The sequence below is a fragment of the Alligator sinensis genome, unplaced genomic scaffold (genome assembly GCF_000455745.1).
Source record: "Alligator sinensis unplaced genomic scaffold, ASM45574v1 scaffold127_1, whole genome shotgun sequence".
In the NCBI taxonomy this organism is placed as follows: domain Eukaryota; kingdom Metazoa; phylum Chordata; order Crocodylia; family Alligatoridae; genus Alligator; species Alligator sinensis.
The window spans coordinates 566,348-581,805 of NW_005842532.1; the positions used below are offsets into that span (position 1 = coordinate 566,348).

Sequence of the window (15,458 nt, forward strand, 5' to 3'; positions counted from 1 at the left end):
CTTTCCCTTAAGATCTTGAATTATACGTGGTCACTTTCACCCTAGTTGACCTTTTAATTTTCACATTCTCAACCAATTCCTCCCTGATTGTGAACAAGTCAAGAAGTTTTCCCCCAGTTGGCCTCTCTGCTCTCTACGTAAAAAAGTTACCCCAATATTCTCCAAGCATTTGCTGGATTGCCTGTGCACTGCTGTTTGCCTATAATTAAAGTCCACCATGAGAACCAGTTCCTGTGATTTGGAAGTGTCCATAGTTGTTTAAAGAAGACCTTGTCCACCTTTTCCTCCTGGTCTGGTGTCATATAGCATGCACCTATCATAACATGTCCCCATTGCTCTCCCCTCTGGTCTTTACCCTGAAGCTTTCAACAGGTACACTTTCCACTTTGTTCTGCACAGTAGGAGGGCACTAGGATGTACCTGCTCCTTAAAGGGAGCAAGCAGCCTGACAGGCCATTTGCAGGTGGTGCAGGGGAGAGACTCACCTGACTGGAAGAGGGCTCAGGTTGGAGTCTATATAAACGTAGAGCCTGAACCGGTTGGCAGTCTCTCCCTAGCAGCCATAAAGTGAGAAGCTCTTGACAGCTGAGCAGCAGCTGGGATCCTGAAAGGTCTTGGGTGTATCTAAACAATTCTGTAGGCCTGGGAAAAGAGTCAAGTTCCCTAGCCAGAGAACGAACAGGTTTTTACAGGCAAGTAGCCTTTGTTTTATGTTAAGCCCCTAGAGGGTTGGAGGTGGCTGCCAGAGGGTCCACGTGCAGGACCAGGGGTCCAAGAGCCCAAAGGAGAGCCTGTGTGTGGGACCAGGGGTCTGAGAGCACCAAGGAGGACTGCGTGTGGGACCAAGAGTCCAAGGGCCCAAGGGGGCTGGGGATGGGGCAAGCAGGTTAGTCTCTCCCTGGTAGCCATGGGGTGAAGAGATCTGGGCAGCAGGGCTCCTGAACGGACTGGTAGCTTACCTGTGGAACCACAGCAAAGCTCAGGGAGCTCACAAGGCTAGCCCAGGGCTGGAAGTTATACCAACACTAAAGGGGAGGGAAGGTTTGCCCTCTCAAAGGGGCAGTGGACTGCTTTTCCTTTATGCTTATGTTATAGCCCAGAGACCTATTGTTTACATTGCAGTTACACTGCTGGTTTGGGTTGGGACATACAGGGATCCTATTGGTCCCCATGGGGCAAACAGTCTCTTTAAGCCCTGCTAGAGGCAGGTTTAAGGCTCAAACAGCTGTTGAACCTGGATAGGTCTGAACACAAGCCCACAGAGCCAGGCAGGGGCCAGGGGCCTGGTGCCCAATAGGGCCGCAGCCTGGCAGGGGCCAGGGGCCTGGCAGCCAAGAGGGCCAAATATTAGCTAGTGCCTCAAAGCCAGGTCCAACACAGTAGACTAAGAAACAAAACATAACCTTGTCTCTAAGGGGTAGTTTATCCTAATGGATTATTTGAATCTTCTGAGTTTGCAAATCAGTACTTTTGATATAATTAAAATGTTGTTCCCCTGAGGTCATTTTTACATAATGTATCTGCCTTCCATTTATATACTCTTAAAAAAAATTAAAGTGTTGGTCTTAATCTTCAATTAGTAATGAGACATATTGCTGTTACCCTAATACTAAAATGCCTTCCAAGTAAAGATTTAACGCTAATTTTTGGAAGCTTTAGGGAAGCATTATTACATGCTTCTCAAAGGAACATACACATCTTGCAAAAGCAAAGTTAATTTTCTACATATTTTGGCATGAGTTAGCCTTGTGCAGCCTAACCTTCTAAGGTTAGAAATGATGTGTTTTGACTACTGACTAAAGAAGCACATGAAAACCTCACCTTCCTACTTTTGCACATGCTCATTGTTCCCCAGCTTGTTTCAAAGAGCCAAAAATTACAGAAGTTAATTTTTTCCTTGCAATCCTATGATCCTTTCATCATGTGCCACTATAACTATCCCATCACACAGGCCCATGTGCCGTGTGCAGTCAGAAACCTATAGCAGGCCATATCTTTAAGCAAAGGCCCAGGATGCTGTAATTTTATGATAATGATAGTCCTAGCCATTCGTCAGAACAATTTGAACTGTACATATTTTACTTTTGAAACATGACTTCTGGGGCAGAACATCTTACCATTAAAGTTCTTAAATTATATTTAAATCACCAAACCATTTAAAAATGGCTAACTGAAATAAAACCAGAGGTTGACTGTAACACTGAGATTAGTGGTTATGGTTTTTAGTATTTGTTGTTTGAAAGGTTAATTATAGGAGTTATGTACAGTAAGCCATAATGCAGTCTCTTGGTAGAATGTGAGCCAGGTTTTTTGTTGTGGAAATTTAGACTCTCTTCAAGTCAGTAGCAACACTTTCCTTGACTTCAGTGACACCAGATCTAGGGACAGACATTACACATAAACCAGTTTCAAAATGGCTGAAACCGGTTTAAGATAAAGCTGGTTGAATGTAGTATCAGACTTAACTGATTTGGCTCAAATCGGTTTATGCATTGTCTGTCCCATACCCGGAAGTTCGTGTTGTTTCTGTTTTCATTTCTGTCACTGACTTCTTTTTCTTGGGCAAACAACTTAACTTCTCTTTGCCTCATTTTTCCTTGTCTGGAAAATGGAGATTCTAACATTTGCCTAGCACTGTGCAGTGCTTAGAGCCCCTCTGAAAAGAAAAATTACATTTTTGTGCATCTCCATTGTTTTTTGGTGTAGATTGTACTTGACATCTCACGCCTTCATTTACAGAGTTAATAACAGAGTCCTGAGTAATCGTTGGGGAGGAATAAAAATAATAAATATTGGGCAAAAATTTTATAATTGACTTGAATATTTCTCACAATATACAGTAATTAGAGTAAAAATGCCTATTTCAGTGAAGCAACTCCTGGAACAATTGACATTTCTTTTATAACTATTGAAGAGGAGATTTATAACTATTTAAGAGGTTACAGGAAACTGCAGGTTTTTTCCCCTTAACACAGTTTAAATAATAAATTATTAGTGTTTGTATAGAAAGCTGATGGGCTGTGATTGATGTTTACTTAAATTTGAAGTAGCAAGTACCTCTTGTGATAAAGCCAAGGTAGAACTGTTTTTGTCCTTCCAGTAAATTATTTGCTAAAGACTGTAGACATCAATGCAAATATATTTAATTGGGGGAATATATATTCATGCTACAGACTTTTGTTTCAGCCTTCTCCATTAACAGATTTTTGCTGATACATCTATATAAAAATGTCTGTGGTTACATTTAAACATAATCAGATTAAAAATATACACTTGCTGTCCCCAAACCAGTATTCTGCCTGTTCTACCATAAGACCTTACAGGCCCAATCACTTTTATGCCATTCAGTTGCTTTGGTTTTATGATAATGTATAGTCATGAGACAAAACCCTGTTTCTTCAGTCACAGGACCGAAGAGCTGGTTTCTTGTTCCTAATTACAAATGCAATTAGATTAAATGCCTTAAAACTGAAATGATGTAAATTGGCAGACTTGTTTCTGCCTGGGCTGACAAATACTATTTGACTTTCCACAAACTATTCCACCACCCACCTTCCTTCCGGCTATAAGTGGGATGTCATGGCAAAATGACAGACGTTCCCTGTTTGCTTGTTGTTCATGGCAAACTACTCTGCAGCACCTCCTGAGGCAACTTGAAATATTTTAGCAATGGTAATTCCTTCAGGTTTTCAGAATTCCACTGAAGCGATTGTGTCTGTAATTATATAGTCTATGAAAAAAAGTAATGGTACAAAATGCTTATATCTCAGTCTCCCCATAAATGTCCAAGGCAGAGCTTTTTCTTTCTTGGTTTTTGTAGGTCGTAAAACAGGGCCCGTGAGGTTTTATAATATGGGTACTGTATAATTATTAATTTGCCTTGTAAAGGTACTCTCCTGATAATTCTACTACTCATATTGGAATTCTGAGCAATAACTACATCCAGTTTCTATTCCCTGGGTACATCTACATGTGAAATTATTTGGACACAATACATTTCAGCAAAGTTTGCACCAGAATTTATTGCTTCTGGGTGCAACATTTACATGTGCACCTGGTACTGCAGCACGTTAAGACAGGGTGGTGCAGCGCCAGCTGGCAGGGGCCTGGGGGGGAGGGGAGGCCAGCCTGCCAACCCAGGGCTGTACCTGCTCAGCTCTGGAAGGGGTGGCTGGGGGATGAGGGTGCTATGGTGCGGGGCTAGCTGTCAGGCAGCCCTGCACTGTAGCATCCTCATGCCCTAGCCAGCCCTGGGCATTGTCTACATGTGTTGCAATGGAGTAAATAACTCTAATGTAGAATAGTACTTGTGTTGAGGAGTACTATCCTATAGTGGAGTTAATTAGTTTACTCCAGCCTAATAGCATTGCTTGTGTAGACAGTCATGCTGTACTGTAGAGTTAATTAGGCAACTCCATAGTAAGCGCCTCATGTAGGTACACTCCCTGTGAACTTTATTTTTTACTTACTTATGCCTCACCCCAACCCCATAAGATCAGGCTTTTTCCATTTCTTATGGCATCAGGTCAGCTCTGCTCTTATGTGCTTTCTTTTTGAAACACATAGACCTTGGCTTTCAGTGACTAGGGTTGAGCAGTGACCTATCCAACAGATTTTTAATGTGGGATGCCTATTAAAGTACATTGCATCTCCCCAGTCCTCATATACTGGGAAATCTTGGGAGAAGAAAGGGAAGGATGGTAAATGGGTACCTGCATTGCAGGAAGATAGCAAGCCATGGCACAAGTTTGATATGAGTCTCAGACAAGAAGGTTCCATGTGAGAAAGGGATAGCTGGAGCTGGTTTTTGGCTAAGAAATAAAATCCACAGTATACAGTTTGCAGTTCATGGAATTGCTGCCAGTACACCGGGTAATATATATCAGTGTTAGTTTATCTTATTGCAGGGATGTAACTACCAGGGTCTAACTACCTTGGCAGCAGCAGGGGCTAGGGCAGGCTGTGGTAGATGGACTGGCAGTGGTAGAAGCTGCTGTTCTAGCTCCCCTGTCAGTGGGCACCCAGGACTAGTGCCCCAGTTGCTCATCCCACACTACTGTCTTCTTGCACCCTAGGGCTAAATTAAGACCTCTGCCTTTAAGTCATGCAGACTGCAGCACTGGGAAGGAGTATGCCTGGAGTGAGATATATATGTGCAGTCAGTATGCTAGTGCAGAGCTAAAGTGCTGCTGTGTGACCTGAGGAAGCTGGCTGCTACTATCACTTTTTACATATTCCCTTGCTAATTCAAGTACAGAGTTGTATATGGTTTGGGGGTAAAAGGATATGACTTCTGCCACATGGAAATTCAGTGATCAAGCTCTCTGGCCTTGCCCTAGCTACTCATGACATCATTTATATTTAGCATTTAAAGATTGGAAAGTGGCCAAATGAACCTCATTTTACACAATAAAATGTAAAATAGGTTAAACGGTCTTATTGCTGTGAATGTCTACTACTTGGTGATGGTGGAAAGATGGAAGACAACTTATGAAATTTTCTCATGAAAACCTTCAATCATTTTAATAATGCAGCTTTTGCTGTGGAATGATTTTGCACTTATTCTTAATACTTAAGAAAGCTTTTGTTTTTGAAAATGTTCATTTTCAATGTTTTGCTTTCTTTTAGTTTTTATATTTTTGGTGTGAGCTTTTTTTCTTACAAACCAAGTTCCCAGCAGCAAAGGTGACAGTATGTAATAAAGGCATTTACTGGGGCAAAGGCTGTCCAGTCAGAGGTTCTCTGCCCCCTCCAAAGGGGTAAGTAGTAGAATGGTCCCCAGTCCGTGCCATAAAGCCTGGAGGACCCAAAAGATACTTAACTGTTCCCTGTCAAGTGTATACAGTCACAAACCCCAAAGCTGCTCAGCTTATCTCTTTTTTCAAACTTGTCTCCACACCAGCCAGATACCCTGCTTGTTTGAACCATCAACAGGGCTACTCAAGTTCTTGTAGTGGATGTTTTTGGTTGTAGCTGTGTTGGTCTAAGGACATAGGCAGGCAAGGTCCTTTGAGTAGATGTGATATCTTTTATTAGATCAACTGAGTTTATTTTTTCTTTTTATGTTGTGAAGTTTCCATTTCAAATGGCCATTCCCATTTTATGTTGCTGGGTTTTTGGCTGTAGCCGTGTTGGCTACAGTTGGTGTAATAAAAGATATCACATGTACTCAAAGAAACTTGCCTGCCTGTAATGGATGTGTCTTCTGTCTCACAGGCCAGCAGCTCTGGCTTTACTGTCTATTTAACCCATTCTTTCCCCCCTGTATAAGCAAGCCAATAAAAACTGAAGTACACAACCTTGTTATAGTATGAATCCCAGTAACACAGCAATATTCCAATAAACTCCATAGTCTGTCACAGCCTCATCAACCTCCTCCTGATTGAAGAGAGGAGGTGGGGGTCTGCAGCAGACTTGGATAGCTCTTCCTTCTGCTGTGCCACTGCAATTCTTTCAAAATGATGAGTTTCCTCCATTCTGGATATCTGCATATGCATTCTGTATGTCAACTCTTGATATCCCCATATGTTTCTCAGCTGAGCCCCCTATTACCAAAGTTCACTTACCTACTTCTTGAAGGATTCTACCAGGAGCAACTCTTACACAATGTGGTATCACATTTCACAGAGTGGACATTTTATACCCATGATGGATTCCTCCCTCCGCAGTACCTGTAACAGCTAGGGGATGAGGTAGCTGTGTGAAGGGGGCAATGTTCTACTTCTCTTTATCTCCTTATGATATGAGCAGATGAAAAGACACCTCCTTGTACTTTACATTGTCTTTCTATGCTGATGTAAATAACTTCAGGCTCAGACGTAGACGAGATGTGCAGCTATCTAATGGTAGCTTCTCTCAGTGGGTATATTCCTATCCCTCATCTGATAAACAAGGAATAACCTTTTTACCTTTAGGAAATGGATACCCTTGATGGATGTAGACAGATGAAACCTAAACTCACACCATATTCTTTAAGGGTTAATTCTCAACTGGTTAGGCAAAGTTGCCCTGTTTTAGTGGTTTGTATTATCTGTCTACTACTTTTTTTCTTTTTTTTTTTTTACTTTTGTGTTGTTTGTCCGTGCCCTTAATCTCTCCAGTCATGTGACAGTGAGAAGCAGGGTGAGAAAAAAGGGAAAGTTGGAAAAAAGAAAGTGATGAACTAGAACACTTAAGAGAGGCTTTTTAATATCCCAGTGTTGTCAAATCAAATCAAATCGTATCAAAAATCTCATGTCTAAGACAAAAAAAAATGGTTTTTCCATTTGAAAAAAATGTACTAGCAATTTACAGAGGCCAAGCCCATAACTTTGTGCCTTGGTACAGGAGTGATGTTGTAGCTTTAATGGAAGTGTCTGAGAGGCAAGGTTTTAATCTTGATATAATAATAGGGAAACCATGTTTATTTTAATCACACAGAATAACATTTTCACAATTTTGTTTACATTTTGTTAGCCCAACTTCTAATTTTGACCACACTGTAAAGCTATGGCTTCCTGCCATTAACTATAATGGGAGCAAGATTAATCATCTTTGGTATATATGTTGTAAGAGAAGTAATATATTTTAAAATTATTTTTGTGTAGTTGTCATATTAAAGTCTTGTCATTCACACTTGTATGGTCAGATGGATTTCATTACTATGGCACTGGTATAATTTTCAGGAGATATTATTAATTTAGACTTCTTCGTTATAGAGCAGCAGGGAAATTTTTAATCACCAGGAGCTCAGCCTTTTAAGTTAAATCATGACTCTTTTACCCTCTTACTCCCCAGTAAATAGAAGAAAGCTGCAAGATTAACTTCCATGTTTTTCTTATTTCTAGGGGAGGGGGGGGAGTGATTTTAAAAACATCCCCATTGCCTAATTTCAGGTGGCAATGCTCTCTAGTTGTCAGGATAGGGAAATGCACTAGAGACAGAGGGCGAAAAATTAGATCCATGTGAATCAACCAAAATTTTGCCATGTACCAGTGGAGTAATTGGATTGGGGTGACTGCAGCAGCCACTCAGGGCACCAATAGGGGTACAAGGGCAGTCAGAAGTCATTGCTGCCTGTGTGGGACAGCTGTCCTGGGTGCTCAGTTGCATTGTTACACCTTTGCCATTGACTTTGGGGCCAAAAGCCACCTGGGAACCTGATTTTAAGTTTCCTTTTCCTGTATCTATTCTACAAATTGACAGTAAACAAATAAATAAAATAAAACTTCATTCCTCTGAATACCATTCTGCTACAGTTTGACAAAGAAGTGCACAAAGATAATTTCACTATTTTAATATCTATTAAAAATTTTCTGAAGATATGCCATAGTTGATCTATGAAAAAATGTAAATAAACTTTACAAAACAGTGTTGGTCCAACACTTGTGTAACAATTGCTTTATCTAACCTGTCTTCCCTATTCTTTTGTTTTGTTTTGCTGTATAGACACCCTATTTCTGGCCATCAAATTGTTGGGAACCGGAAAACACAGACTATGGTCAGTATGGAATCTATACTGTTTTTCTCAAGACGCTTTTGTTTTATGGATAAACACCTAATAAGGTGTTTGTGATTTTACCATCCTATTATCCTATTATTAGAAACATTATTAGTGTATTGTCTAATCAGAGTGCAAGAACTGCTGTGCTGTGCTGAGCTCAAGATTGGCATTGAAAGCAAATCTGAACTCAATTCAGGTATAGGTAACAGCTGTGAGCATTGCAAATATATATGGTGAAAAGGTCTTAATGAAATAGAAGGTATTTTAAAGCGTGTGATTCTACCATTATTCTGAGGTTTAAATATGCACAAGCAGCTGATTTAGGACTTTTAAAAACTGAAACACAAGTCAAAATAGGCCAGATTTTTCAAAGAAATGTACATGTATGTATCAAATGAATGTGTGAAAATCTGTTTTAATTTGTATGGAGATTTAGCTACTAGGGATGCAAATGGCCACATCCTGGCACAGATATCTTATTTGCATTCTGCCTTGTAGTATTTGTACACACACATTAGAGGTGTGAAGTTATTTATGTAAACTTGAATTTAAAAATCTGGGCATAATTGAAAAAAAAAAGACTCAAATTAAAGATTTTCAAAAGAGGACACCCAAAGTTATTCTTCTGTATTAGATGTAATCCAAAGTAAGTGCCATAATTTTGGATGATACTGAGCAATCTGCATCTTCCATTTACTCTAATTGGAGGGTAATCAATACTTTAAAAAAAACAGCCCAGTTTTTTTAAGTGACTAAATAAGAACATGGTAATCTAAACTCTGGCACCCATTTCTAAATTTCCCAGACAATAAATCAGTATTTTCAATCTGGTATGTATTTATAGAGTCAGTTCTGTCCCACTATGGAGACGTGGTTTAGTTGAGTTAGTATAGAGTTAAGAATCAGCCCCAGTTTGTTGTGCAGTTGATGTGTGCAACTTTGCTTAAATCCATAAGAACAATACTTTTAATAAAAAGTGCTTCAAATTAGGCATCTAAAATGTTGAGATGTTGGGAATTTTTTTCAGATGTGTCAAGGAGCCACACCTCCCATTTTAACAACAATTTAAAAAAATGATTAACCTTTCTTTACTTCAATTAACCTGTCTGCAAAATAGGGAGAAAAAATGCTTTATCCATTCGGTGAACCACTGAGGTTTGCAGATGTAGAATTCAAGTGAAATCCATACCATCCATTATTAAACAATTTTTTTAGGAAGGTTTGAATAATTAATGAAGCGGACAAATGCTTGATTCACCACTTCTTTTCCCTTTTTTCTTTTTTATTTAAGTTTTTCTGTGCTATCCAGAGGCTGCATCTACACAAGATGCTTACTGCGCAGTAGCTTATTACTGCTGTACAGTAGTGTCGTATGGCATGAACCGTGATGTGACGCTACTGTGCAGTAGTAACGAGCTACTGCACAGTCAGTGTCACCAGGAAGCTGTGCAGGGATGCTACTGTGCAGTATCCAATCATTTAGTACTTGGGTGTGCAAGTACTAAATGACTGTATGATGACAACTATGCAGTCAGTGTCTTGTTTAGACGTGGCCACAGTCTCCCAAATTGTGCAAGACCAGAAAGTTATGAATTGCGTTTCCAAGGGAGCCTCTGAGATGACTTGGGGAATGCTAATAAATATGCCAAAAATGTTTGAGAGGGCTCTTTTTCTGTCTGGCATGGCTGAGCCTGAAGTCAGGCTGATCAAGTTGCAGTTTTTTTACGCTGACATTGATGAGGAAATACAGTATCTAACTGACATATTAAACTGACCTTACACCTGAAGAAAAGCGATAAAGGCACCATGAATGACTTGAAGATAGAAAAAAAAAATGTCAGGATCAATATTACAAATAAATCAAATTGAATGTGCTAGGTATTTTTTGGCTGGGACTAGAGACATGCTGCAGGGCATAAGAACAAAACAAAATATCAGTCTGTCCTTCTACAAAACAATGAACTTAAGAGTTAGTAGGTATTAGACCCACCCAATCATCGTATAGGCCATTCTGCTAAACAGTCTGTCTTCTTTAGATAGCGTATAGTGATGCCTGAAAATGGGCAAGTCTTTAAAGGAAAAGAGACACCTGTGCTGTGGAGCACTGAGTTTGTTCATGGCATTTCCAGGCATTCTCTTTTTGCTAATTAGGATCTGTCACCATCCAGCCTGGTAGGGGGATGAAAAATTTCTGCAGAAAATACAGTAGTGCTTTGAACAAACAAATGTAAGAACACACTTGTCCAGGGCTCAATCCTTTTAGTGTTCGCTCTCTACTCCTTGGAACAGTGCCTTACCACTGGCAAACATACAGGGTGGTTCAAACATATGGCCCATGGGCCAGACCTGGCCTGCACAGGTCAGGTTGTGTCATTTTTATGGACATGCAAAGGACTTTTTATGACTTCTTACAGGCTGGACCATACATCTCTGAAGAGATTCAGCCTACAGGGTTTGTTGCCGTGCCCTGTTACAGGAGTGTTAACCCCCTGTCTTTCAGAGCTGCTGTTTCAGCATGGCTGTACAACCCAGGGAGTTAATGCTGATGGTCACTCCCCCACTCCTCCACACCCCAACACTTTACCTGCCACCAAAACCAGAGTTTTTAGTAATCCTTGCTGACTTAGATCAACCCCAGGGGGAACAGAGAATGGAGGCAATAGTGTTAACTGCCTGGATTCTGGAGCCATGGGGTTAATGCTACCACCAGTGCTCAAGGATCATCTGGCCTATAGGAAGCCCTGCAGGAGCTTGGCCTATGGGACCCAATGCATTTGATACCTCTGTCCTACTATGTCAGGCAGTTGTTCTATTTAATTCAATAATCAGTTTCTATACACAGCTAGTACTACGTTCCTCAGCAGGCATAATCTTATGTAAAAGACAATTTGTAATAATATTCTCATTGAACAAACATCTTACCAATCCTAGTTAGTTCTATGTCCTGAAGTATGAGGGTTTCATAAGGGTTATGTCATTTTTACGGACATGCAGATATTGATGAGTGAGAACCATTAACATATACCGCTTAATAAGATTCAGTCCACAGTTTCAACAGAAAAAGTGGTAATCAATGAGAGTGAAATGCATCCCTCTGCAGGGGATCTACAGAAGTCCTGTGCTGATAGAAAAACAGATCTGGGCATATAGACCTTCTAGGGGCTTTCTGCAGAAGACTGAATGCTGTCTCACATGAACTCAGAGGGAGTGTCCAGAAGAGTGCAGTTGTGCATTATGTGGTGCTGCAGACCTGTCTGCAGCGCTATATGCTGCACATGCTGCACCTGCAGGCGTTCCCCGTATTGCTACTTTGCAAGGTGGGTTTTTTTTGTTTTTGTTTTGTTTGTTTGTTTTTGTATCCTGGGAGATCCCAGGACCAAAAAAAAACACACCTAAAAAAAGCAGGGTGGCATAAATGGTGGTAGCATGCACCACACAAAACCAGAGCCTGCCTGGTGAAAGCCATGTTCCAACTGCTGACCATGCTGCTTGCTGCAGGAGCTCCATAGCTGCGGTTCCTGGAGGTCCCCAGGGCCCCAGTTAAGGCTGCTGGGGCCAGTGCAGTTGTTGGCCCCAGTCTCCCCCATCCCACCTGGGGCAACAGGCTGTGCACCAGAGCGCACATGGCATGGGTGTTCCCCAGGGACAAGTAGAAGCATCACAAGGTGTGCCACTGCTACTTGTCCCTGAGGAAATGCATGTTTCTGCTCATGAGGATATGCCCAGAGATGCAGCAAATTTTCTCAGCACTTCTGCTGTTTGTTAGAAAATATAAGAAAAATAGAGACAATAGAGTATAATAAACCATTTGTAATTAATACCACTTCCCCTGCAGTGATGTTGAATGCTTCCAGTGTGTGTCATGCTGAGCAGTATTTTCCTATGAAGGAAAATATGGGGTAGAGCCAGAGCAGTGTTAAGTCCTGTTTTTCTCCCTTAAAATTAATGGAAGTGGCAGGTTTCTAGAGTCTTTCAGGGTCAGGGCATGCTCAAATAGATAAGGTAGTACCTTCCTCAATCATCATTGTCAGAAGCAGCAGTCCTTCCATATGAGGATGACAGACTTTCAGCAAATAGGGGAAAAATCACCTGGCCCCAGTTCAACTCAACCCCCGCTAGGGTTACCTGGCACCCTACTGGTTCTCACTGGTCCCAGGCCCCTTGCTGGGCCTCACTCTATAACCGTGCTGCCACAGGGCACCTCAAGTCTTAAGGGCAAATTGCATGGGTCCAATCCTCCCCTACACCACACCACAAGCCTTGCAGGTGTTACCGTAGTATTGTTCTCTGCTGTAAGGGCTTCAGTCTCCTTAGCCTCTGCCCCATTACTCTGGCTAGGCCTTTTTAGCCTGGGACCACTGTATCAGGCACCAGCTCTGGTTGCACACCTCTTGGGTATAAGGTTCCTGGCCCCTGTGTGGCTCTGTGGCCTCACTGTATGCCCACTCTGGCTGCAATAGTCACTCCAGCCTTCAGCCTGCTTCTGGCAGGGCTCAAAGTGATCCCATGCCCCTCGAGTACTAATGGAACCTCTGTATGCTGTCCCTGCAGTCCCAACCCAAACTGCTGGTATAACAACATAAACCATAAGCCTCTGGGCTATAACATAACATAAAGGGAAAGTAGCCCACTTTCCCTTTAAGAGGGAAAACCTTCCCTCATCTCTAGTGCTGGCATACCTTCTGGTCCTGGGATAACTTTGCGAGCTCCCTGAGCCTTACTGGGGTTCCACAGGCAAGATAGTAGTCCATTCAAGAGCCCTGCTGCCCAGAGTGCTTCACCCTGTGGCTGCCAGGGAGAGACTGACCGGCTCAGGATCTGGGGTTAACTTGCTCCAGCCTGAGCCCTCTTCCCGTCAGGTGAACCTCTCATTAGCTCCAGGCACTACCTGTAAGCAGGCTTTCATGCTCTTAACCCCCGTAAAGGAGCAGGCACACCCTAGTGCTCTGCTACAGATATTTTAGAATGGTTTCAATGGTATTGTCTTCAACATTAGAATCTCAGTTCAGATGCTCTTGAAAATGTTCCTTCTGCAGTGGATTGATGATGGAGCTGTTTTTGAAGAGTGCTGTCTCATCCTTAGATCTGAGAGGGATGGCTCCTTGGGTTCTTGGTCCATAGATAGCTGTGGTTGCACTGAAGAAATTACACATCACGACTGTTGACAAACTTTTGAACCAGTTTTGCTTTGTCCTCTCATCACTTGTTTTTTTTCCACTCTTGAATTTTTCTCTGGGTCTTGCCTGTGATGATGGTTTTGTTTTTCTTTGGGTTTAAAAAAATTCTGTCAAGCTTTGAGGGCTCTCTTTTTTCTGTCAATCAGAGCTGGAATTCCCCTAATATTCTCATTGAGCCAGTCCTGAAGTTTCTTTGTGGAGAAGCCTAGAGATTCTTTGCACATCTCATGGATACCTTTCCTGAGATTCTTCCAGTGATCTGTGGTTTCAAGATCATCAGGAAGGTCAGAGAGTTTTCCACTAAGGCACTGCTGGACACTATTGCTTTTAGCAGGGTCTTTCAAGCACTTGATAAATATTTAACATCTTCTCTAGTTGCTGCTTTCATGGACACCTTTTGGGGGTGATATAAATGGACATGATGGAAAATATCAAATAATGATTCATCCAGGAATCATCTTCACTGATCATAGTTCAGTTGACACAGATGTCTTGAGCATGCACTATGATGTAGTTAATCATGTGCATGAGCAGGGGTTCATCCATGATGACTTCTGTTTGCTTAAGAGAAGAATTCCATTTGAACTGACTTTCCCCAACTGTTCCTGTCCATAGCTCAGAGTCCCTGCCTACTCTAGCACCAAAATCACCAAGTACGATAATCTTACCATCTTTGGGGACAGATGGTAGGACTTGGTCAAATTTAGAATATAATTTTTCCTTTGTTTCATCATCTGCATCAAGGGTGAAAGCATATGTGCTGATGACTAGTGCATGTTGTCTTTTGGTCAGCAGAAGACAAAGGGTCATAAGATTATTCATTGATGCCAACTGGATGTTATGGCATCTGAGTAACAATTTTGGTCTTGATAGAAAAATCAACTCTTGGGTGTGTTTTGTTCAGCTTTTCTTTTCCAAAAAAAGGTGTTGCCATCACCTGTGAGCTGCCCCTTTCCTGAGTGCCTGGTCTCATTAAGTGCAGCAGTTTCAATATCAAATCATGCAGCTTCTCTGGTCACAAATGCTGTCCTTCACTTCTGTCAATTACTATTGGGGTTTTCCATCAGGGTGCAGAAGTTCCAGGTAGCTTCCTCAATCTTTATTCATCAGTGTTAATAACCATATAACAACTTTTTAGTGACTGACCAAATTTTATAAACCTATGAAGTAATTACACACATTTAAAAAATATATAGTTTCCCTTTAAAAAAGGAGGCAATTGCTGCTACCTCCAGACCTTACTCATAGTTATGTTGCTGCTGATAACGAAGAACAGTACCAATGCAATAACTAACATTAAGCTAGAAATAAAACAGGGTTGAAACATCGCATTTGTTCATTCATTACCAAAGTTAACTAAAAAAATATATTCTTGTCATCCTTTGTAGAGCATGCTAGATTCTGCTTTAAAATATGATCTTATTTTCTGCTTTTAATGAGGGATATAAGGTATTTTAATAACCAATATTAGCTGCAGGAAATATGCTTGACATGGGGCGCATCTACACATGCATATTAGGGTGAAGCAATAAGGTCCAGCGCATATTGCGCCAGAGTTTATTGCTCCTGGGCACTGTTTTTACATGTGTGCCCAGGACTTCAGCACATTGAGCTGAGTCAAGCAGCTCTGGCTCGCAGGGGACCTGGGGTATTGCTCTGATCCAGCTCAACATACTGTGGAGGAGATGACTGGGGCATGAAGGTGCTTCAGTGTGGGACTAGATGGCAGGCAGCCCTCTCACTGAAGCACCCTGTTGCCCCAGCCAGCCCTGTCAGCATCTACACATGTGCTGCTTCAA

General features: G+C 41.5%; 1 protein-coding gene across 1 annotated transcript in view; it reads left to right on the forward strand.

The window, feature by feature from the left end:
* RGS7 (regulator of G protein signaling 7) overlaps positions 1 to 15,458 on the forward strand; it is a 521,147-nt gene that overhangs the window by 400,732 nt on the left and 104,957 nt on the right. Inside the window, exon 6 of the mRNA XM_014523762.2 lies at positions 8,428 to 8,479. Coding sequence (XP_014379248.1) covers positions 8,428 to 8,479 — 52 coding nt within the window. The remainder of the gene's footprint in view (positions 1 to 8,427; positions 8,480 to 15,458) is intronic.